The sequence below is a fragment of the Lycium barbarum genome, chromosome 4 (genome assembly GCF_019175385.1).
Source record: "Lycium barbarum isolate Lr01 chromosome 4, ASM1917538v2, whole genome shotgun sequence".
NCBI lineage: Eukaryota > Viridiplantae > Streptophyta > Magnoliopsida > Solanales > Solanaceae > Lycium > Lycium barbarum.
Window position 1 is genome coordinate 126150582 of NC_083340.1, and position 22728 is coordinate 126173309.

General features: G+C 37.0%; 2 protein-coding genes, 1 long non-coding RNA gene and 2 pseudogenes across 3 annotated transcripts; 2 read left to right on the forward strand and 3 right to left on the reverse strand.

Annotated features, from left to right (window-relative positions):
* Window positions 1-785: 785 nt before the first annotated feature.
* On the reverse strand, window positions 786-1792 carry LOC132637750 (putative late blight resistance protein homolog R1B-16; annotated as a pseudogene).
* Window positions 1790-4673, reverse strand: LOC132636390 (putative late blight resistance protein homolog R1A-10; annotated as a pseudogene).
* Window positions 4674-7447: 2774 nt separating this feature from the next.
* On the reverse strand, window positions 7448-8059 carry LOC132637752 (uncharacterized). Its single transcript, XM_060354796.1, has one exon. The coding sequence runs from the start codon at window positions 8057-8059 to the stop codon at window positions 7448-7450; it is 612 nt and encodes a 203-aa protein (XP_060210779.1).
* A 378-nt stretch (window positions 8060-8437) lies between these two features.
* On the forward strand, window positions 8438-10116 carry LOC132636391 (probable 2-oxoglutarate-dependent dioxygenase AOP1.2). The gene is made up of 2 exons (XM_060353244.1): window positions 8438-9121; window positions 9943-10116. The coding sequence occupies exons 1-2, from the start codon at window positions 8748-8750 to the stop codon at window positions 10073-10075; spliced, it is 507 nt and encodes a 168-aa protein (XP_060209227.1). The 5' UTR covers window positions 8438-8747; the 3' UTR covers window positions 10076-10116.
* A 2033-nt stretch (window positions 10117-12149) lies between these two features.
* Window positions 12150-14863, forward strand: LOC132636392 (uncharacterized). The gene is made up of 3 exons (XR_009581239.1): window positions 12150-12450; window positions 12854-12904; window positions 13919-14863. It is a non-coding gene; the product is annotated as an uncharacterized LOC132636392 (long non-coding RNA).
* The last annotated feature ends 7865 nt before the right edge of the window (window positions 14864-22728 follow it).

The following is a 22728-nucleotide window of genomic DNA, read 5'->3' on the forward strand; positions in this document are numbered from 1 at the left end:
ATGAATACAGCGAGCCATTTTTTGAATACAGCGAAGAAACTGTAGCTACGCAATGTAAATATTGAAACTGTAGCTATGACAAATTTTAACCCCCAAAGTGTAGTCATTTATGTAAAATTCCCTACAATAATTTGCGCATTACAAATCTGGAAGGCGGCCCCAAATATTTGAAGGCAAATACTCATCTACAACTACAAAAAATAACCACATCTAGCACCATCTGATTTTGCATTCTTTCTCTAATCTAGTTACCATTTTTTATTAAATTAATTTGTAGAATCAAAATAATTTTTTGGTCACTATAAAAGCTACACACTTTAAGATTCAGAAGCAATCGTTGGAAGTTCATATTGGAATACAATATAGGAAAGACTGGTTTATTTCGAGGTTTTCTTGAATTCTCTCAGCAAAAGTCACAAGAATAATGATTACAATTCTTTAAATCAATGAGCTGTACTGAGTAAATTTCTGCAAACTCCATAGGAATCTTAAAACTCTTCAGCTAATATCCTACAGAATTAGATTAAATTATGCTTTTCATTAATTAGTTGTAGGAAAGAAACATGAAGGATAACTAGACCAGCCATAAGGGGAGATAGTGACATGGAATCAATTTGATAATTGTTTTAATTAATTCTTTGGCAAAATTTATATTCACGCAATACACACGAAGCATCAAGTCTTCTTGTTCATTCAGAATGAAGGCATTCAGAAAATACTTATTCTTTTGACAACTATAACTTGGAGAATAGCAAGCAAAAGCACTGCAAATGGACGAGTATAACTGTATAACCTTGCGGTAATGAGAAATGAGTCTAACCTTTATAAAGATAAGCTTAAGTGTCATAAACAATTATGGGAAGTTCATTCTGAAGTATATTGTTATACTTACATGGACCGAATTATGTATATGAGATATGAACATCCGCGGGCTTGGTTCCCATGTATTCTTGTTCTTGTTGAATTTGTAGAGCAGAAACTTTGAGTCCCGGCTCACTGTCCATTAACTCAATTAGTTGTAGTGAGTGAATATCTGCAAACTCAATGGGTATCTTTTCCAAATATTCGCAATATTTAATCACGAGGCGCTCAAGGACAGCAAAACTGTCATTCGTGGTTTTCCAGTGCTTGAGATAACATCCGTAAATTAGCAAAAGCTTCAATCGAGTAAATCCATCCGCAATTAAGTGCCATTCACGGCCGTAACAAGCATTCGGTTTCAGCTTCAGCACCTCAAGGTTAGGTAGCTCACGTATGATGTTCAAGTACATCCACCTTAGATAAGTTCCTTCCAACTTTAACTTCTTGAGCGTTGCTGGAAAAGCTTTTGCACTTGGACTGGTTAATAGTGAAATACTGTGGTCTAACCACAGATCATCAACTTGAAGACTCAATGTTTCAAGTTGATGTAGATGGACTAGATTTTCGAGAAGTCTAGATTCTTGAAAACTTTTATAGTCACCTGCAACTCCAAAGATTTCTAATCTTTTAGCGTTCCGAATCCCTGAAATAACCTCCTTTGTGCAACTATTGGAGACAAGCCAGAAATAGTTTGTACGTTTGAAAGAACAAAGTGTCTCTCTTCACCAACAGATACACTTGGGGCATTTGGCAAATTAAATCTTTTGAGTCCCAGGTGCCTTAATTGCATCAGTTCCCAAATTGTCTCTGAAAATTTTGTAGAAGTCGACTGAGAACTTTCAACAGTGAATGTTTGCAGATTCCATAACCTGCAAATTTCTGAAGGTATGTCAAAACCCCCTCGCATTGCAAGATACCTCAACCAAATGAGGCATATCTAAGGAGGGAAGTTTTTGAACTATTTGAAGCTCAAGTCCAAGATTCTAAGCAAATTGAAATGATTAAGCCCTGGTTTGAGAGTAAATCTTAAACGGTATTTAGAAAGAAAGAAAAGTGAACGAGTTCGATTCAAGAGATTGTTGTCTTCATCATAGGTCTGCCTCTTAATCAAATGATGATGTCCAGGGATAAGAAGGGCCCTACAAGAACCCCAGTACTCATCATATTCAATGTCTTTCATGACAAAAATATTTTGGCTTTGAACTTCTCTCAAGCACAACTCATATATTAGATCATCAACCTTACATGATTTAATTTTTGATTCATCCGAACTTTTCTTGCTGACGAGAACAAGACATTTGTCGACAAGATCTTGTAAATACTTCTCAGCCTCCCCCTCGTAGTCTTTTTCCAACTTCAGAAACCCCTCGGCGATCCATAATCTCACCAACTTCTTCGCTGAAATCTCACAATCTTCTGGAAAAATTCCGAAATACAGAAGGCATGCTTTCAGATCGCTGGTCAAGTAATTGTAACTCAACCCAAGCACGTGAGCATTGTTCATCCGGATCATTTGTGACAGATGACTTGACATCTTTGGCAACATTTCCCCAATCTTTTATTGTCCTTTTTGATTTGAGAAGCCCAGCAACCACGACAACAGTTAGAGGTAAGCCTTGACATTTGTCTACAATTTGCTTCGCAATAATCTCGAACTCATCAGATGGTAATTCTTCATTTGAGAACACAATACTTTGGAAAAGGTTCCAACTCTCATCCGCATCCATGAAACTCATCTGCAAAGAAAGATTCTTCGTACCAGCAGAACAAGCTACTTAATTGTTATGGGTAGTCAACAGTATTCGACTCCCTTTGTTTTCACTCGGAAAGCATAATCTCACATCATCCCATGCCTTACTGCTCCACATGTCATCTAATAGAATTAAATATCTCTTACCCTTTAAACTCTTTTGTAGCATGTCAGTTAACAATGCCTCATCGTCCATGTCAAATGAGTCACCCTTTGTGGAATGCAGAAGGCTCAGCAAGATTTCCTTTACATTGTGTTGAGATATAGTATCCCAGGCACGAACATCAAAATGAGAACGAATGTACGCATCATTATAAACTTTTTTTGCTAAAGTTGTTTTACCGACGCCTCCCATTCCGATGATCCGGATGACTTTGAGTTCACGAGAAGAGCCACTATATTGAATCAGATCTTCTAACAACCTTTCCTTTTGATCATCACGTCCAATCATATTGTTCTTAACATTTAGAATATCTTTTGCTGAACTTGAAAAATCTTTAACCAAAGATTCCTTTGATGCTTGTTTGCCTTTATCTTGAATCTTTGTTGACTCTTTCCAGACACGATGAACATCCTCTACTACTTGTTTTAGGCTATCACAAAGCCTCTCATGCACCTTTTCATCATTTGCCATTACAGCTTCTGTTAGTCTTAGTTGAATTGTGTATTCAACAACATTTGCAACTTCTTTTACCTGTGCTTCCAAATCTGTCATTTCCCCAGAAACATTGCTTTTCTCAAAGTCCTTGAGAATTACTTCCAGGGAACTCACTTTTTCACGAAGAGCGTGAAATTCTTGACTTAGAGATTGCACTGGCAAATTGGATGTCAAAACCAATTCCATTGTTCTCATAAGAGAAGCAACACTAGCATAAGCCATATCTATTTGTATTCCAATTATGACCTGAAAACTGCAAGTTGCGAGAGTTCAATGGTATTTCAGATAACTTGATATGCAGATTTGCAAAAAAGGCAGGCTTAAATTAAATAAGATCAGGTAAGTTATTAGTCTTAATCATGTCTATTACAGTATAACAGTGGGTTAAGTTCCACATCAGTGGCTTAACGAGCATTTGGCCTCTTTATATGGTCCTGAACAATGTCGCCTCTTGAGCTAGCTTTCAGTGCAGATATAAGAAGACATCAGGGAGGCACAACAAATGAGCATGCAAGGTGATTTCTTGTCAATCATTGTCACGGAGAGGCTCACTTAATTGCTGACCAACTTGCAAATTTTGGGGGAGCGGGCGCAACAAGTTGCACTGCCGTCTGCAGCAGCCAACTTTTGGTCACTGCAGCAGCGAAGCGACATTAAATGGTCCTTACTTACAAGTAGAGCTGGCAATTTCAGCCCATATTTAGAAAATTAGCGCATGTAACCAACAATTTAGCGAGTTGGGTCGGCAAATATGAGCTTCAAAGTTTCTTTTTTACTCATAAAAATATCTCCTACCCACCCCTGCCCCTGCTCCCTACCACCCCCACCCACCTATACGCCACCCCTTACTCCCCCTCCCAACCAATATCGCCCACCCGACTACCACCACCGTGCCCCCCCCCCTCTCCCCCCACCCTCCTCACCCGATTTTTTTATTTCATATATTTTATTTGACTTTTGTAAAAAATTTATGAATTCTTAGGATGTTGTTTAGATCTATCCTAATATAGACTTGTATTATACATCTATGTTGATCGGACTCTTAAAAAATGCTGTCACACCCGTGTGAAATCCTCAAAAAATACTACTTTTGGGGCGACATGCACCCGGTTGTATTTCTTTTGATGAGTTTGACCAACATAGTTATATATAGGGCAAGGAGCTAAATTTTATACTTTGATAAGCCACTAAAAGTGTTGTTTTGCTGTAACAAGTTTAAACAAATGACAGAGTAGTTAAGGGCAACTAACCTTTCAATGGTAGATCATTAGCAATAAAGCTGCAAAATCAGTGCAAGACAAATTTGAGAGAAGGATAGAAGAAAAGAAAATATGAGCATCAACAAACAGATGGGTAAAACACAAAAGATAAAATTTGAGTGGGTGAAATGACATCTGCAGAATTTCTCTTTGAGAAAACATCTTACATAGTCCCTTACCTTTAAATAGTAGGTTCATTTAGGTCCCTATTATCTAATGCTGCACACAAATGTTCCTTTATCTTTGCAAAATGGGTTCACTTTTGGTCCGGGTCAAGGAAAAAAACTTTTAACTAAAGGACCGATATTAAATACAAGAGATAATGGTCAAACACGTGAATTATCATTTTTTCGTGAGTTTCATGACCCAAATACCAGTTGTTTCTTTTTCCTATATGAATTATCACCAACTATGTATTAAAACATACCTAGTCGAGTAGTTCAAGTAGAAAAAGGGAAAAACTGATAGTTTGCCAAATCAGCTTTGTAGCGTGTTTTAATATCTTTTATAATCGCCTACATACTCTTTCTAAAATAAATTCTTTTAATTATCTCTCTATTCTATTACATCATTCGTTCTATTTTATATGTAATCTTTTAAAATTAGATTTTTTGTAAATAAATTTTAGGGCATTTCAGTCATTTTATAGAAAATTTGCTTACCAGTACCTTCTTACAATATACACTGACGGTTTATTATCAGTTTTAATATTTCTATTTAAATAAGCAACTCTTTAAATATAAAATCAGCTACAAATGATTTTTTAAAGCAAGTGGCGTGAATTTTAGCTCATGCATGACGTAATTACTAAACAGTTTTAAGTAAACAATTTGCTTTGTCTTCTGTGTTGGGACAAGTGGTTTCAATTAAATATTGAGCCACTCCATTTTTATTCTTCTTTTCTCCCCCTTAATGATAAATTAATTAGTAAAAGAGGAAACTTAACATGTTAATCACATAAATTAAAATAGAAACTAGTATTATTAATCAGCTCACATGTGTTTCGATGTTTTTTTATTTGTGGTTGACATGATTGTTTACAAACTATTTTAATGTTGGATACAGGATGTAAGCTTAAATATAGGGCAATCATTATAATCCATCCGGTCCATAATAAGTATTTTTTCACTTTTTAAATTTAATCTAAAATAAATGTCCATAAAAAATCAAGAAGATATTAATTATTTTAGTTAAATTGACCCTTGCTCTAATAAATAATCATATATATAACTTTCTAAAAGAGTTGTCTTTTCATGCTTGGGAAGAGTTGAAGGGTAATTTAATTAAAGGCAACAGTGATAGACCGCCCCTCAACTTGTTCATAAATTTCTAATGGCCACCTAAATCTAAGTCTGTTTCAATTTGACACTCGAACTCTTTAAAGCCTGTACCTATTGAATACTTTTTACTGAGTTGGTATAATGTGTGTGTTGCACTTAGTTGAAGCGTGTGAGGAGGGTAACCTTTTTTTTTTTTTTTTTTTTTTTAGTGAGGAGGGTAATCTAATTAAGCATTTCCTTTTTAATTTTTATTTTATCTTCTTCTTCATCTTACTTTGCCATCATCGACCACCAACCCCGTCGCTGCCGCCATCCACTCTTCTCCTTCCTCTTTTTTCTCCGGCCACTTCACCATTGTCATTTTTAATTTCCATCACCGCTGCCACTCCGAAGTTTTTTCATCCTCTTTTGGATGATGACCACCATCTCTGCCACTAGCCACTGCCTCGTCGTTTTTCTTTCTTCAGATTTAAAAATGCTACCACCATTTTCATTTCATTTCTTTTTCTTTTTCAAATCTGAGTTGGCCATCAAGAAAAAAAAAATATCAGATTTGGGTCTCAAAACTTTTCCGGCGAATCTCCATTTTTTGCGGCAAGTAGAAATGATTCTGAAAATAATTTCTCTGAGATTATATATATAAAAAAAAAAAAAAACCTCTAATCTCTAAAGAATCCACAATACAAGAAGGAAAAGAACCCAAAAGAAATCAATAAAAACTCAAAAAATTACGTTCTTGAATTACCAAAAGATTGTATCCATTAACTTGTATCACATCCTCCTTTTTTTGCTCCTTATATCAGTGAAAAATTAGTCGAGGAAGCAAGTTTTTGTATCAGTGGAATCTTCTTTTAGATGGATAAAAGAAGAGAAAACATATTGATATCACAGAAGAAGAAAAGAAGAAATGGGGGTGGCTGGGGACGGGGTTCTGTAGCAGGGGAAGGGTGTTGTGATGGGGGCGGTAGGGTCCTTTTCTTTTTTGCATAAAATACTCCTTTTTCATTTTTCATTCACTAAAATAATTTTTAATTATTATAGAACTTAAATGTCATGTGTCCACAGTTAATTTGTCACTTACCACGTCACTGGCAAGTTTAACTAACACACTTTACATTTTTGGCAGATTATTAAAAATGTATCTAATTGGTTCAAATCCGGAATAGTATAAGTGTTCAATAGGTACAAAGTTGAGGTGGCCATGAGGAATTTGTAGACAAGTTTAGGGGTTGTCTATGACTTTTGCAAATAATTTTTATAATTAGTACTCTCTCTGTTTCAATTTATATGAACTTATTTTCTTTTTAATTCATGCCAAAATGAATGACCTCTTTCCTAATTTGAAAAAAAAAATCACTTTATGAAATGATTTATAACCACACAAATATTCAAGATTTATTTTGAACCACAAGTTTCAAAAGTCTTCACTCTTTCTTAAATGTCGTGCACAATCAAATGGGCTCGCATAAATTGAAACGAAGAAAGTATTTTTTTTTAAAACTAATTGTAGTATTATTTACCAAGTGAGCTGTATGTTCAAAAACTCAGACTGATTCATGGACAGGGAGCCCCATGATATCAGTGACCTATGATCGTATCAAAGCTAGCACATTACAAGTAAGTGTTCAATTGCATAAATCTACTTAGCTAACTTAGGCTTCATGGTTCCTCGACATATAACTTCTTGGATTATCAACTTTGTTAGCACATCAACTGTCCTCATTTTCTGTTGAAAGATTCTGCAATTCCTTTCATGCCATACTGTATAAATGCAACCAGCCAATGTCACCCTGTATATCTCATCTTTAGAGTTCTTGCCATTAGCATACAATCTTTGCCATTGTTGTTCATCCTTCCATGCCAGGACTGGTCTTGAGTACCAATGCCATTGGAGAAGCTTTCCCCAGATTGCGACAGACAGTGGGCATTTGAAAAATAAATGTTCAGCTGACTCAGTTTCCAAACCACACATAGCACACTCAGCATCATCAATAATCCCCCATTTGAGTAACCTGTCCCTGGTGTATAGCTTTCCCTGTATTGCTAGGTATGAGATGAAGATCCACTTAGGGGCCCCTTGGTTATTACATATCATCTTCCTTCGTGAAACTTTGGCAAAATCTCCTCTAAGCTTGTTGTACGTGAAGTTGATGGAGAAGCTGTCCAACTGAGTGCCATTAATTCCACTCTCTTCAAACTGCCTTTTTGCTTTGAAAATTTTGTGCATTATCCAAGAAGCTTGTTTTGGCATTATCTCGTCTATTGGCTGGTCCTTAATGGCATTATCTCGTCTTTTTATAATTAATATTATTAATTGGTTTTCTTAATGAGAAACAAAACCTTAAAAAGAGACACTTATTATTGACCGAAGGAATTGTATTAAGTAGTACTCCTCCGACCGAATTTATGATGGATTGGCACGAAATTTAAGAAAAACAGATATATTTTTGAAACTTATAGCATGAAACGAATTTTAAATGTTTGTGTTAATATAAATTATTTCATTAAGAGTAAAATAAAAATAATTTAAATATAGAAACATAACAATCCTTTTGGGACTAATTAAAAAGAAAAGTGGGTCAAATCAATTGGAAGAGAGAGAGAGTGTGTACTATGTTACGTTGGAGTTCTAAACCAATGATGTGTAGTTTTTGCGGAACAACGATAATAATATGTTAAAAGAAAATAACAAAATATCTATATTGCATGAATTACATGCAATATATGAGTTTAAACTAACTCCAATCTAACTGGCACTAACAACATTCAAAGAAAAAATGCCCCATAAGTTGGAATAGAGAGAGTAATATATAACATTGTAACCCCACCACCTTTTCTTTACAGGGAAAATATTGTACCTACTATGTAATGCCTCTGACAACTATGTTCCTATATATAGTAATGTGTAATAATAGAAGACAATTAACAGTTTTGTCAAAATGACATCCAAAGAAGTGAAAATTCCCACAACAGATTTTTGCAAGGTAGAGCTAAAACCAGACACTACACATTGGCACTCAACAAAAGCTCAAGTTTTTCAAGCTTTGCAAGAATATGGTTGCTTTGAAGCAATATATGATAATGTTCCAAGTGAAATTAGGGAATCCATGTTTGGTACTTTAAAAGAAATATTTGAATTTCCATTGGAGACCAAACTGAAAAATTTATCAGATAAACCATTGCAAGGCTACTTAGGACAGATTCCACACTTACTATTGTATGAAAGTGTGTCAGTATCTGACTTGCTCCAATCTCAAAGTGTTGAAATGTTTGCCAATATCTTTTGGCCTCATGATGGAAAACCCGACTGTTGGTATGTCTACTTCTTTTGTTAGATGTGGCTTCCACTCAATTTATGTGATATATTTTTGTTTTTAGTCTTGACAAGCTTTACTCAAGACAAGGGTCAATCTAAGACAGACTTTCTACCTTGTGGTTCACAAGGTAGGTGTAAGGCTGCGTGCACAGTCACTCTCCCCAGACCCACTTGTGGAATTTCTCCGAATATGTTGTTGTTGTATTTCCGTTTTTTGTCTGTTTTAAAAAGAATAAGGTATTTTCTAGACAATTTAACTTTAAATCCTCGTGTTTACCATAATGAGAATCTTTATAGCCAGCTTTATCTGCGACTTGTTTTAGACCATGAGTTTCAAAAGTCATTCATTCTTCCTTAAGCTTTGTATCCAGTCAACATCGCTGGCCTCATAAATTTCGACAGCTACATGCTTCCTCCTCGTAATTTATGTGATGCAGTTTCCTTTTTAGTTTGTCCAAAAAATAATGAAAACTTTCTATATTTAGAAGAAAATTTAACTTCAAACTTCTCATTTTACCCTTAATCAGATGTTTACAGTCATACAAATGTCTACAACTTGTTTTGTAACACATGTTTACAAATAGTTCTTTCTTTCTAAATCTCCATTCCATTTGAGCGGTGCAACATAAATTGGAACATAGGGAGTAGTACTTTTTAACAGACGCTTTTGGTACAACAAAAATCTCCTTTTTTTTTTTTTTTTTTTTTGAGAAAGTAGTTTTCCGTTAGAAATCATTGTGTTATTGCTTACTAGTATATATTTCTACAAGTTGTAAGTTTTAATCTTAACATATATGTACCTTTATTAATTTTGGCAGCAATGTGGTAAAGTCCTACTCAAAGTCACCTGTGGAGTTGGATAAAATTGTAAAAAGGATGGTTTTGGAGACCTTGGGGCTAAAACATTATGTTAAAGATGAATTCTTGGAGCCCAACGAATTTGAGATTTAGCCATTACAAGGCACCTCAAGGTGAAGACAGAAATAAAATTGGATTGAGTGGCCACTAGGGCTGCTTATCGGGCGGATTGGACGGATAATTACGCTTAACGGTTCGGCTTAACGGTTATCGGCTTTTAAAAGTGCTAATCCGCTAGCCAACCTATAAGATATCGGTTGGTTCGGTATCGGATTAGCAATTATCGGACGGTTATCGGGCGGTGTATCGGTTAAATCTAAGAGAAAAATGAATGATAAAATCACATGTAGTCAAGGAAATTACTTGCCTTTAAAATGACTCAAAATGTAATATTTTTACCTTATAGGTTATAAAGAAGATACTGATATCCTCCAAAAAAAAAAGGGATAGGAATATAACCAAGAAGATTGAAATGTTGGATTCAATATTAGTAAAAATACCGTAGCAAGTAGCAACAGTTTTCCAAGAAAATTAGCAAACTACAATATAGGCAAACAAGAAACAGGGAATGAACTATTTGATAGAAAACAATCAGGTTTCACAATTAACAGAAATAGAGATACATATTTTAGGTTGAGGCTTTAGCTTTAGGTTTACAAGTTACAATCACAATACATATTTTATTTGTTAGGGCTAAGAATATAAATATGACAAATTCTGACGGATTAACGGTTTACCCGATAAGAAAATTGAGTAATCCGCCCCCGCACCGATAAGCCGATAACTATAAAATTTTAATCCATTCCCCAACCGTTGATGCAATACCATTAAGCCAATAAGCCAATTTTGCAGTTGGGTTATCGATAGCGGTTCGGTTTTGAACAGCCCTAGTGGCCACACGGATGTTACTGTTTTGTCCATAATATCACAAAATCAAGTAAATGGATTGCAAGTTCTCAACAAAAATGGAGATCAGTGGGTCAACATTGCACATAATTCCTTCCTTGTTTTGTCTGGAGACGCCCTCATGGTAAGTGTCACTTATAACTTGTTGTAGGAGAATAGACAGATTCAAAATCTTGAGTTTATTGGTTCTAGATTTTTGAAAAGTCAAGTTACTGGATTCTAAATAAATTAGTTATACATATTTGTGGGGCAAAATTCACAAATATCCACTATTCAGCCCATGTATTTGGAGACTAGCCATTACCATGGATCTTTAAATTCCGCATGTGAAACTCTAAGATATTGTCATAGAGTTTTCCTTTAGAATTTCAAACTCCACGACAATGACTACTTTCCAAAGAGAATGTCAAAAAGTGGTCAGTGAACACTATTTCTACATAATTAAGTGCTTTTAAAACCTGCTTAAGCTTTGCCAGCCGCTTGGACGAAGCTTCGATTCCCACATATAATAAATGGAAAAGGGTCATATTTGCTGGTGTACTCATAGAAAAGAGTTAAATTTGCCTTCTGTAACATCCCGTACGTTTATGTTATGATGTATCACGAGTTGATCAATATGGATTCAGAGGATTAGAATCGTACATGAGGTTATAGATGTAAGACCTCATAAGTTTGACGAATTTCTAAACTATTATATATAGCCTTGATATTGTACTTTATTTTAAATGTAACCTTTCTGTGAAAAATCGATAAACATGATTTTTATATAGTTAAAATTGCTACTATTTTTTTTGATACGCTTTAAATTATATACATGATATCAGGTGGTTTACAAATGGTATTTTCTTTATTATAAAGGTAGAAATTATTTTATCATAAGAAAAGAAAGTTATCTTTTTCCTTTTGAGAATTAAAAGTACAAAAATTTGTACTCTTGATATAAATTGAAATGCTAGAATTTTATAAAATATATTTTTGTTACAATGTATAATTTACCCTTTGCTAGATAAGTTGGATACGAATTATATAGACACATATCTTTTTGTAGCCAGGTTATAGAATTTTGTTGAATAGTTTATATTTATTATCCTATAAATGGATAAACTTTATGATTATATATTTTAATTAATATATGAAGATAAGATTTTTTTTTTAGTGCCTGACATGTGTTTTCTCGGAAACATGACAATTGATTCATTTAATGCACCCACCGCCTCTTACATTAAAATAGTGTCAATACTCTTTTAACTTTCTACTTTGGCAACTAGTTACCACGTTACTTCACTTATAAGGATTCGTATATATTCCTTATCAGATCATTATCTAGCATATTGAAGTCCTAATCTTCTGAACTCCCTCAAGTGGTGCTACATTGAGGTGAATTTTATATATAGGGAACCAAAATTCCTCTTTCTCTTCGTATATTCATTGCATGTCTTATATTAATTAGATCTATAGTAATTTTTTTCCTACATGCTCAACGGACTTATATGGAGGATCAATTGGTGTAGTAACTGATTACTAAAAGCATCTACATCAAATTGTTTGAGCTCGGATGCAAGGTACGTATTCGTTAAAAACTCATGGGACGGTGATCGGAAGCTGTGAGTTCAACCTGTGGTAGTTGTATAAGCTGATTAGTTATTATTTTCTTGTGGTATGGAGATTGGTAGGATTTGGTAGCTCGCTTAGAGCTTGTTTGTTGTTCAAAGGAGGTCGGATGTGGAGTACACCATTATATTATAGCTTCGGGAATTTGTCGCCCCTTGATTACTTGAAGATAATGCTGGTACAAATGTAGTATTGGGTTGTTGTTGTTGTTGTTGTTGATATATTGAGCCGAGCTAAGCCTCGGGGGTGTTATATGTATAGGGGAAGTGCTGCCGAAATTTCGGTAGACAAAATAAAAATAAGTGAATTCTTGAAGTCTTGCAATTCCTAATTGGTAACTTTGACCATTTGTAGATTTTGGACGAAACGACGTTTGATTTTGTACGAGCATGAGCCGCAAGAAAGGTATGTAAGGCTACCCATTCCTTCTTTTGGCATGTCTTAGGTATACTAGGTCGATATTTGAGCCTCGGAGGCACTTCTGTTCCTTGAAATCCGAAATGGAAATCGAGTACTATTCACTCAATCGAATTGAACTATAAACCCCATATTTTGCTGGAAAGTGCTCAAATGTCCGAAACTTTTGTAAATGTAATCGATTTGCTTCGAAACTTCCATGTATGCTTCTATAGACCCCAAATGTCCGTGATTCATGTCCGCCACCACGACTTGACCCGAGGTGGGCCCGCTAACTCCGAGACTCTTTCGTTTGCTATATAAGGCTCATTTTTATATAATGTCGGCAAAAGACTTTTGTTTGTGAATTTGGCTATCGAAAAATAATGTTTTGATTGCCACGATATCCTAAATTATATTTTGAACCATAATTGCCATTTTGGAGATACTTTTGTGAAATGAACCCCGTTTTGATTAATTGTTCGAACTATTTCGACTAATGAGTCAACATATGATTTTATCAAGTTTGCAAAAGTATTTTAATATATAAATTGCATTGTTTGCTCACGACTCCGCTCGTGCCCTTATTATGATTTCGTTCACCGGTTCCCGGGCCGGTTATGGTTCGTGCGCGCTATGATAAATTCGGCCGTATGCTGTGTTACGGTTCCCGAGACCTCGCCATAGGGCCGGGTTCCGTTTGGAGTTATGCTGTGATATGGCTGGTGATATGCTATGATGATATGTGTGTTCGGGGATGTACGGAGATTTGAACCTTCTGGTGTTATGTTGTGTGTGGCACCAGCGTCGGAGTGGTGACCACGTTCCTGAGCTTTGCATGATTTTTATCTGCATTATGTATATATGTTTTTGGTACAGATTTTGATATACTGGTCAGTATTCCCCTTCTGTATCCGGTTTGTTTTCAGTTGTGATTTACATTTCTGTACTTTATGCTTTACATACTCAGTACATCTTTCGAACTGACCCCCTTTCTTCGGGGGCTGCGTTTCATGCCCGCAGGTACAGAGATCCGTGATCTGCCAGTGTAGGCCACACGTTCTGCTATTACGGAGCGCTCCTTTGATCCGGAGCCCATATGTCGGTACATATCTTTTGTGATGTATATGTATCTGTATATTTGACTATTTTGGGGTACGACGGGGCCCTGTCCCGTCATACGTTTTCGTTCTGTATTTGTAGAGGCCTGTAGTCATATCTGTCGGTCGAGGGTCCTATATGTGTCCGCTTTGGTTACGATTTGCGTCTTAACGCGGTCCGTTTGATATGGTGGCCAAGAACGACCCTTATGTTTGTATCTGTACTTATGATTGGCGACGTATATTCCGCCGACCTATCAGATTTGGATACGGCCAAATGGCCTGTATATTTGTATGTGTGCATATGTACGGCGATGTGTATTTCGCCGCTCCTTTTTGTTCTGATATGATATTTGGGTATGCACGACCGCTTAAGACAAGTTTTGATTTAAATCATGTTTGAAATAATTATTATGAAATCTGAGCTATGTTTGGATATGATGACTGGATATGTAAGTCTGTCTGGGTGCCCAAGTAGGGTGCCAGTCGCGGCCCACGGGGCTGGGTCTTGACAAAAGTGGTATCAGAGCGGTTTGTCTTCGGAATGTCTACAGGCCGTGTCTCGTAGAGTCTTGTTTATCGGTGTGTTGTGCACCGCATCTATAAACAGGAGGCTACAGGGCATTTAGGGTGTTCCCTTTCCTTGGATCTTAGATCGTGCGATAGAGCCAGCTGGAGGAAACGAATTTCTTTTTTTAACCCTTGATTGCAGCTGGAGAGCGGTATCGACGTAAGACAGCGACTGCTGACAATGGAAGCTACACGGTACTCAGGTAAGCAATGGTATGAAAGAAGTATGTTGGGTAAGGTATTCTGAAGTACGATTAAAACATAAAGTCGAACATTGAAAAGAGAAATAAACATGAAAAGTGTAGCAGGTGCAGTTGAGTTGGGCATGTGAGGTAAGCCTCGATATCTGTATACTTCTATCTGTAATTGTTAGCCCCATGTGGCTATGATGTGATATGATATGATATGTATATACGTATATGTGTTGGCCCTGTGAGGCATGGTTGGTATTTCCTGTGTACAGGTTTTGGGATAGTAAGAAATACAGAGGAATCTCTGCCCAATTTTTTTTTTCCAGAAATACGAAAAGGAAAATGAGATATAAATTCTTAACATGTCTTAAAGGTCGATACCGATAGGATAAATCTATTAGGGTGGATTAAAAGTTTTAGAGGTACCCTCCATGTCATTTGTATGAAGCATCACCCTTATCGGAAAATTTTATCTAGAGAAAGCATATACGAGTAGCAAATTCGCAATTTAATTTGAGGGACCAGAAATATGTTCCAACCCTTTTTGTTTTAGCACAGCCCATGTGAAGGGCAAAAATGTCCGACGACCAAGTTTTCTCTAATTGAAAGAATACAAAAGGTAGGACAAGCAGTTGAGAATTGAGCGGTTCGCTCTCGACTCAAATATATAGATGTATATAAACGTGGAGGTAATTATGTGAATTAAGCACTAAAAGATTCCGCGAAGTTCGTCGGACTCTAGTTTTCTTTCGCTAGTGGTCGGAAGATGCCTTGCAGTATCGACTGATTGGAGACGGAATTTGTGGGATAAAAACTTAAACTCGTAGGCTGTCTATAATCATATATATACATGAAGGTAATATTGAGGGTTTACGAAGGGCGACACGGTAATCATAAAGTCACAAAAGTAAGAGAATTCTCGCCAGGCCAGGGTGGGACCCGCTACGGGAATGTTTTGAAAAGTTGTTAAGACCCCGATTTGTCTTAAATTATGTGACAAAGGCTGTGCGGGGAAATCGGTGTAATTATACCGGTCTTAACGTGCCTAAATTCATTAAAGTTGTAAGGTTAAGCGTGCCAGGGCCAGAGCAATTCTGGGATGGGTGACCCCCTGGGAAATGCACAAAATTTTCGCAAACTTAGATATGAGAGACGAATAGGAAATTCTGGGTAACCAAAAGGGAATTAGGATGTGTGATATGGCTAGAAACTTTATAGGGGTCACACGAGCTGAGACGGATTAGATTGCTAAAAAGGGAAGAAAAAGCAGCGCAGCTCCGAAACTAGAGTAAGTATGAGCAAGTGATTGAAGATGTATTGTAAAGGAAATGGTAGTGATATATATATATATATATATATATATATATATATATATATATATATATATATATATATATATATATATATATATTAAGAAAAAAGAGACGAATTCACGGCAGAAAAGATGGTTCGAATTATTGAAAGATTATGATGTTAATATTTTATGCCACCCCAGAAGGGCTAACGTTGTGGCGGACGCACTTAGTCGTGAACCTATGGACGGAATTGACCGGCGTACATTCGGAAATAAAGAATTGGTCTGTAAAACTCATCAGTCGGCTAGCCTTGGAGCCCGTTTGGTCGGTTCTGAAGATATTGAAATTTTCGCCTGAGAAATTGCAGAATCATCGATTATGGAAGAGGTAAAACAGCGTCAGTTTGAGGAGTTTATTCTGGTATTGTAGAGAGACGACCTTTGACAAGGAAAATATCCAGCTCGAGGTTTTACCGGATGAGTACTGTTATACCGGGGCAGATTATGTGTGTCCGACATCGTAGGGCTGCAACGGCCAATTATGAGCGGAGCGCATAATGTTCGGTATTCTGTTTATCCCGAATCCACTCAAAGGTACCATGACCTCGGATGTCTATACTGATGGAATGGCATGAAACGGGACATCGCAAGGCTCGTTGCCCAGTGCCCGAATTGTCAACAAGTCCAAATTGAGCTTCAGAAACCGGGTGGACTGTTTCAGGAAATGGAAATTCTGATCTGGAAGTGGGAAATACTTAACATGGATCTCATTGCGGGTTTGTCTCGCACCCCGCGGAAGTATGATTTCCACATGGGGTACGGTTAATAGGCTGACAGAATCAGTCCATTTTCTTCCCGTCGGAACCACTTATTCAGCTGAGGGTTATGCCAGACTATATGTATTAAAGGAATAGTGAGACTCCACGGAGTTCCTATATCTGTTGTCACTGACAGAGGTACTCAGTTATGACTAATTTGTGGGGATTTGTTTCCGGGAAGGATTAAAGGCTCGGGTAAGTCTGAGCACAACATTCCACCCTCAGAGCGACAGACAGGCCGAGCACTCTATACAGATGCTAGAAGATATGTTGCGGGCCTGTATTACTGATTTCGTAGGTAGCTGGGATGATCACCTGCCATTGATCGAGTTGCTTATAATAGCAACTACTATTCTAGTATCCAGATGACCCCTATGAGGTTTTGTATGGCAGAAAAATTCAGGTCACTGATCGGCTAGTTCGATACTGGAGAAACAGAATTAATCGGTCCAGATGTGATCCAGCAGGCCGTTGGTAAGGTGAAACTTATCCAAAAGAGATTATTAGCAGCCCAGAGTCGATAGAGATCATATGCTGACAAACGGCGTCGACCCTTGGAATTCCAAGTCGGCGATAGGGTATTTTGAAAGTATCGCCTATGAAAGGCGCAATGTGATTCAGCAAAAAGAGTAAGCTCAGTCCGCGACATATCGGACTTTATCAGATTGTTCGAAAAGTTGAGAATGTCATTTACAGGCTAGATCTACCATCTGATCTGAAAGCGGTACATTTGGTACTTCAGATATCCATGTTCCGCAAATGTGTTGGTGATCCGTCCAGAACATTTCCAGTGAATGATATTCAAGCGACGGAGGAATTGTCTGGTGAAGAACGATCTATAATTATTCTGAATCGCCAGGCGCAGAGATTACGCCCTAAAGATATACCCCCTGTTAAGGTCTTATGGTAAAAAGCAATGACCTTGAAAGTTGAGGACGGAATGAAAAAGAAGTGTCCTCACTTATTTCTTATGCCACAGGTAATCTAAATTCCCTACTTGATTATATTCAAGGAGAATGTGTATCAATTGTGCAGGCCGTAAAAGAAACTCCCCCGAAGTACTTACAGACCCTATAAGACTAATCTAACATTCGAAGACGAATGTTCCTAAGGGGGGAAGGATGTAACATCCCGTACGTTTATGTTATGATGTATCACGAGTTGATCAATATGGATTCAAAGGATTAGAATCGTACATGAGGTTATAGATGTAAGACCTCATAAGTTTGACGAATTTCTAAACTATTATATATAGCCTTGATATTGTACTTTATTTTAAATGTAACCTTTCTGTGAAAAATCGATAAACATGATTTTTATATAGTTAAAATTGCTACTATTTTTTTTGATACGCTTTAAATTATATACATGATATCAGGTGGTTTACAAATGGGATTTTCTTTATTATAAAGGTAGAAATTATTTTATCATAAGAAAAGAAAGTTATCTTTTTCCTTTTGAGAATTAAAAGTACAAAAATTTGTACTCTTGATATAAATTGAAATGCTAGAATTTTATAAAATATATTTTTGTTACAATGTATAATTTACCCTTTGCTAGATAAGTTGGATACGAATTATATAGACACATATCTTTTTGTAGCCAGGTTATAGAATTTTGTTGAATAGTTTATATTTATTATCCTATAAATGGATAAACTTTATGATTATATATTTTAATTAATATATGAAGATAAGATTTTTTTTTTAGTGCCTGACATGTGTTTTCTCGGAAACATGACAATTGATTCATTTAATGCACCCACCGCCTCTTACATTAAAATAGTGTCAATACTCTTTTAACTTTCTACTTTGGCAACTAGTTACCACGTTACTTCACTTATAAGGATTCGTATATATTCCTTATCAGATCATTATCTAGCATATTGAAGTCCTAATCTTCTGAACTCCCTCAAGTGGTGCTACATTGAGGTGAATTTTATATATAGGGAACCAAAATTCCTCTTTCTCTTCGTATATTCATTGCATGTCTTATATTAATTAGATCTATAGTAAGTTTTTTCCTACATGCTCAACGGACTTATATGGAGGATCAATTGGTGTAGTAACTGATTACTAAAAGCATCTACATCAGATTGTCTGAGCTCGGATGCAAGGTACGTATTCGTTAAAAACTCATGGGACGGTGATCGGAAGCTGTGAGTTCAACCTGTGGTAGTTGTATAAGCTGATTAGTTATTATTTTCTTGTGGTATGGAGATTGGTAGGGTTTGGTAGCTCGCTTAGAGCTTGTTTGTTGTTCAAAGGAGGTCGGATGTGGAGTACACCATTGTATTATAGCTTCGGGAATTTGTCGCCCCTTGATTACTTGAAGATAATGCTGGTACAAATGTAGTATTGGGTTGTTGTTGTTGTTGTTGATATATTGAGCCGAGCTAAGCCTCGGGGGTGTTATATGTATAGGGGAAGTGCTGCCGAAATTTCGGTAGACAAAATAAAAATAAGTGAATTCTTGAAGTCTTGCAATTCCTAATTGGTAACTTTGACCATTTGTAGATTTTGGACGAAACGGCGTTTGATTTTGTACGAGCATGAGCCGCAAGAAAGGTATGTAATGCTACCCATTCCTTCTTTTGGCGTGTCTTAGGTATACTAGGTCGATATTTGAGCCTCGGAGGCACTTCTGTTCCTTGAAATCCGAAATGGAAATCGAGTACTATTCACTCAATCGAATTGAACTATAAAACCCATATTTTGCTAGAAAGTGCTCAAATGTCCGAAACTTTTGTAAATGTAATCGATTTGCTTCGAAACTTCCATGTATGCTTCTATAGACCCCAAATGTCCGTGATTCATGTCCGCCACCTCGACTTGACCCGAGGTGGGCCCGCTAACTCCGAGACTCTTTCGTTTGCTATATAAGGCTCATTTTTATATAATGTCGGCAAAAGACTTTTGTTTGTGAATTTGGCTATCGAAAAATAATGTTTTGATTGCCACGATATCCTAAATTATATTTTGAACCATAATTCCCATTTTGGAGATACTTTTGTGAAATGAACCCCGTTTTGATTAATTGTTCGAACTATTTCGACTAATGAGTCAACATATGATTTTATCAAGTTTGCAAAAGTATTTTAATATATAAATTGCATTGTTTGCTCACGACTCCGCTCGTGCCCTTATTATGATTTCGTTCACCGGTTCCCGGGCCGGTTATGGTTCGTGCGCGCTATGATAAATTCGGCCGTATGCTGTGTTACAGTTCCCGAGACCTCGCCATAGGGCCGGGTTCCGTTTGGAGTTATGCTGTGATATGGCTGGTGATATGCTATGATGATATGTGTGTTCGGGGATGTACGGAGATTTGAACCTTCTGGTGTTATGTTGTGTGTGGCACCAGCGTCGGAGTGGTGACCACGTTCCTGAGCTTTGCATGATTTTTATCTGCATTATGTATATATGTTTTTGGTACATATTTTGATATACTGGTCAGTATTCCCCTTCTGTATCCGGTTTGTTTTCAGTTGTGATTTACATTTCTGTATTCTATGCTTTACATACTCAGTACATCTTTCGTATTGACCCCCTTTCTTCGGGGGCTGCGTTTCATGCCCGCAGGTACAGAGATCCGTGATCTGCCAGTGTAGGCCACACGTTCTGCTATTACGGAGCGCTCCTTTGATCCGGAGCCCATATGTCGGTACATATCTTTTGTGATGTATATGCATCTGTATATTTGACTATTTTGGGGTACGGCGGGGCCCTGTCCCGTCATACGTTTTCGTTCTGTATTTGTAGAGGCCTGTAGTCATATCTGTCGGTCGAGGGTCCTATATGTGTCCGCTTTGGTTACGATTTGCGTCTTAACGCGGTCCGTTTGATATGGTGGCCAAGAACGACCCTTATGTTTGTATCTGTACTTATGATTGGCGACGTATATTCCGCCGACCTATCAGATTTGGATACGACCAAATGGCCTGTATATTTGTATGTGTGCATATGTACGACGATGTGTATTTCGCCGCTCCTTTTTGTTCTGATATGATATTTGGGTATGCACGACCGCTTAAGACAAGTTTTGATTTAAATCATGTTTGAAATAATTATTATGAAATCTGAGCTATGTTTGGATATGATGACTTGATATGTAAGTCTGTCTGGGTGCCCAAGTAGGGTGCTAGTCGCGGCCCACGGGGCTGGGTCTTGACACCTTCGTTATACTTTTTTGATATATTTGTCTTCCCCATTCAACTTTAAGGCCATATTTACCCCTGAACCGTTACTTCCCTTATTCCTACTTTTATTATCCTACGTGGCGCCTAGTGAATATATTATTTCTCACAAATTAAATCCGATCAAATTAATACCCGACCCATCCATATTAAACAGACCCGGTAAAATCGATCCAACTTGCATATTTCATCCCCATCACTCCAACTGATTAAAAAAAATCACTGTCTTCTCCGTCACCTGCCGCCTCTGTAACAGGCACTGTCTCCGTTGCCTCAGCAGGGGGGGGGGGTATGACTACTTTTTCTCAATCCTCCTCCTTTGCCACCTACAGCGGCGAGGGAGGGGAAGTGAATTCGTGCTTAAGAGCTTCTTGAATCAATTGTTTGAATTCAGCCAATGGTTTTTGCTCAGGGTTAGGGAGTTCTTGAACCTTGTTACTTTCTTCCTTAAAGGGATTGGATTCAGCGACAAGGTCCTTCTCCTTTTAATCATCTTGGATTCTCCGGTGGCCGGAGGAGCAGCTTTCTCTGGTGACTTCGGTAATTTTTCCGGCTTAGGTTGAGGTGTCTCCCTCATTGTAACATCAGAAACCACCACTTTTGGCGTCGTCTCTTCAGCCACTTTCTTGTACTAGAGTTCAGATTGATACAGGTCTTCCTGGTGGGACTAAAATCTTTGATTTAGTAGTGAAATTTATTACGGACTGTCTGGATTGAAATATGCAAAGTTGGGTTTAATATGGATGGATCGGGTTTTATTTTGATGGGATTTAATTTGTCAGAGATAAAATATCCACGTAGGCACCACGTAGGATAATAAAAGTGGGGACAAGGGAACTAACGGTTCAAGTGTAAATCTGGCCCTAAAGTTGGATGGAAAGGATAAATATATCAAAGAAGTATAACGAAAAATAAATATAGCTCTTTTCTGTCAGTGCAAGGGCAAGTATGACCCTTTTCTGTATAATAAATTTTAAATAGTAACCAGAATTATTCTTAAATATTTTTAGCGGGCAAGGATTTGAGTCTTGCTCCGGGTAATTGATATCTTTTAAAATTTTAAAAATGTAATAGCTGCTGGTTCACTTGGTTTACCTACACCTTTTTGAGCAGCTGTAACTAGAATCTAGCTCTGCTCTATTTCTTAAGAAGTTAATTTCTATATAAATATACATAGCTCACTTTGGGGTCAATGGGTGCTTGAGAACCCGACCTGATGTACGTGGGTCCACCCTTGATTATATACTGCTAAACATGATCTCGACGGAATTTGTCGAAAATTGACTCGTCGAAAACGTTTTGACCGGACTTTAATTGCGTCTGAAATCCTTTTTTTTTTTTACATACGTTCTGGCCTGAATTTTTCTTTATTGAATCCATTGGAAATTTACTTGTCAGAAATGTTTCCGACTGACCTTCGATCATAAATTTCATATTTCCACTGACATTTTGTAGAAAATTCACATGTTTTTAGTAGTGTTACACATTATAATACCAAAACTAGCTATAAAAGAAAATTTTGTGCAAAATGTATACAGGCATGGACAAATGGTCGAGTGCATTCTCCTATTCATAGGGTAACAATGGCAGGAGACGGTGATAGATTCTCTATTCAGTTATCGTCACTACCAAAACTAGATTGCACCATAGAGGCCCCAAAAGAAC

Bases quoted from the DNA above. Each gene is read 5' to 3' on its own strand.
- LOC132636391 (XM_060353244.1), top strand. From the start codon at position 8,748: ATGACATCCAAAGAAGTGAAAATTCCCACAACAGATTTTTGCAAGGTA. The intron at 9,122-9,942 runs GTATGTCTACTT...TAATTTTGGCAG, and splicing joins GATGGAAAACCCGACTGTTG to CAATGTGGTAAAGTCCTACT.
- LOC132637752 (XM_060354796.1), bottom strand. From the start codon at position 8,059: ATGCCAAAACAAGCTTCTTGGATAATGCACAAAATTTTCAAAGCAAAA.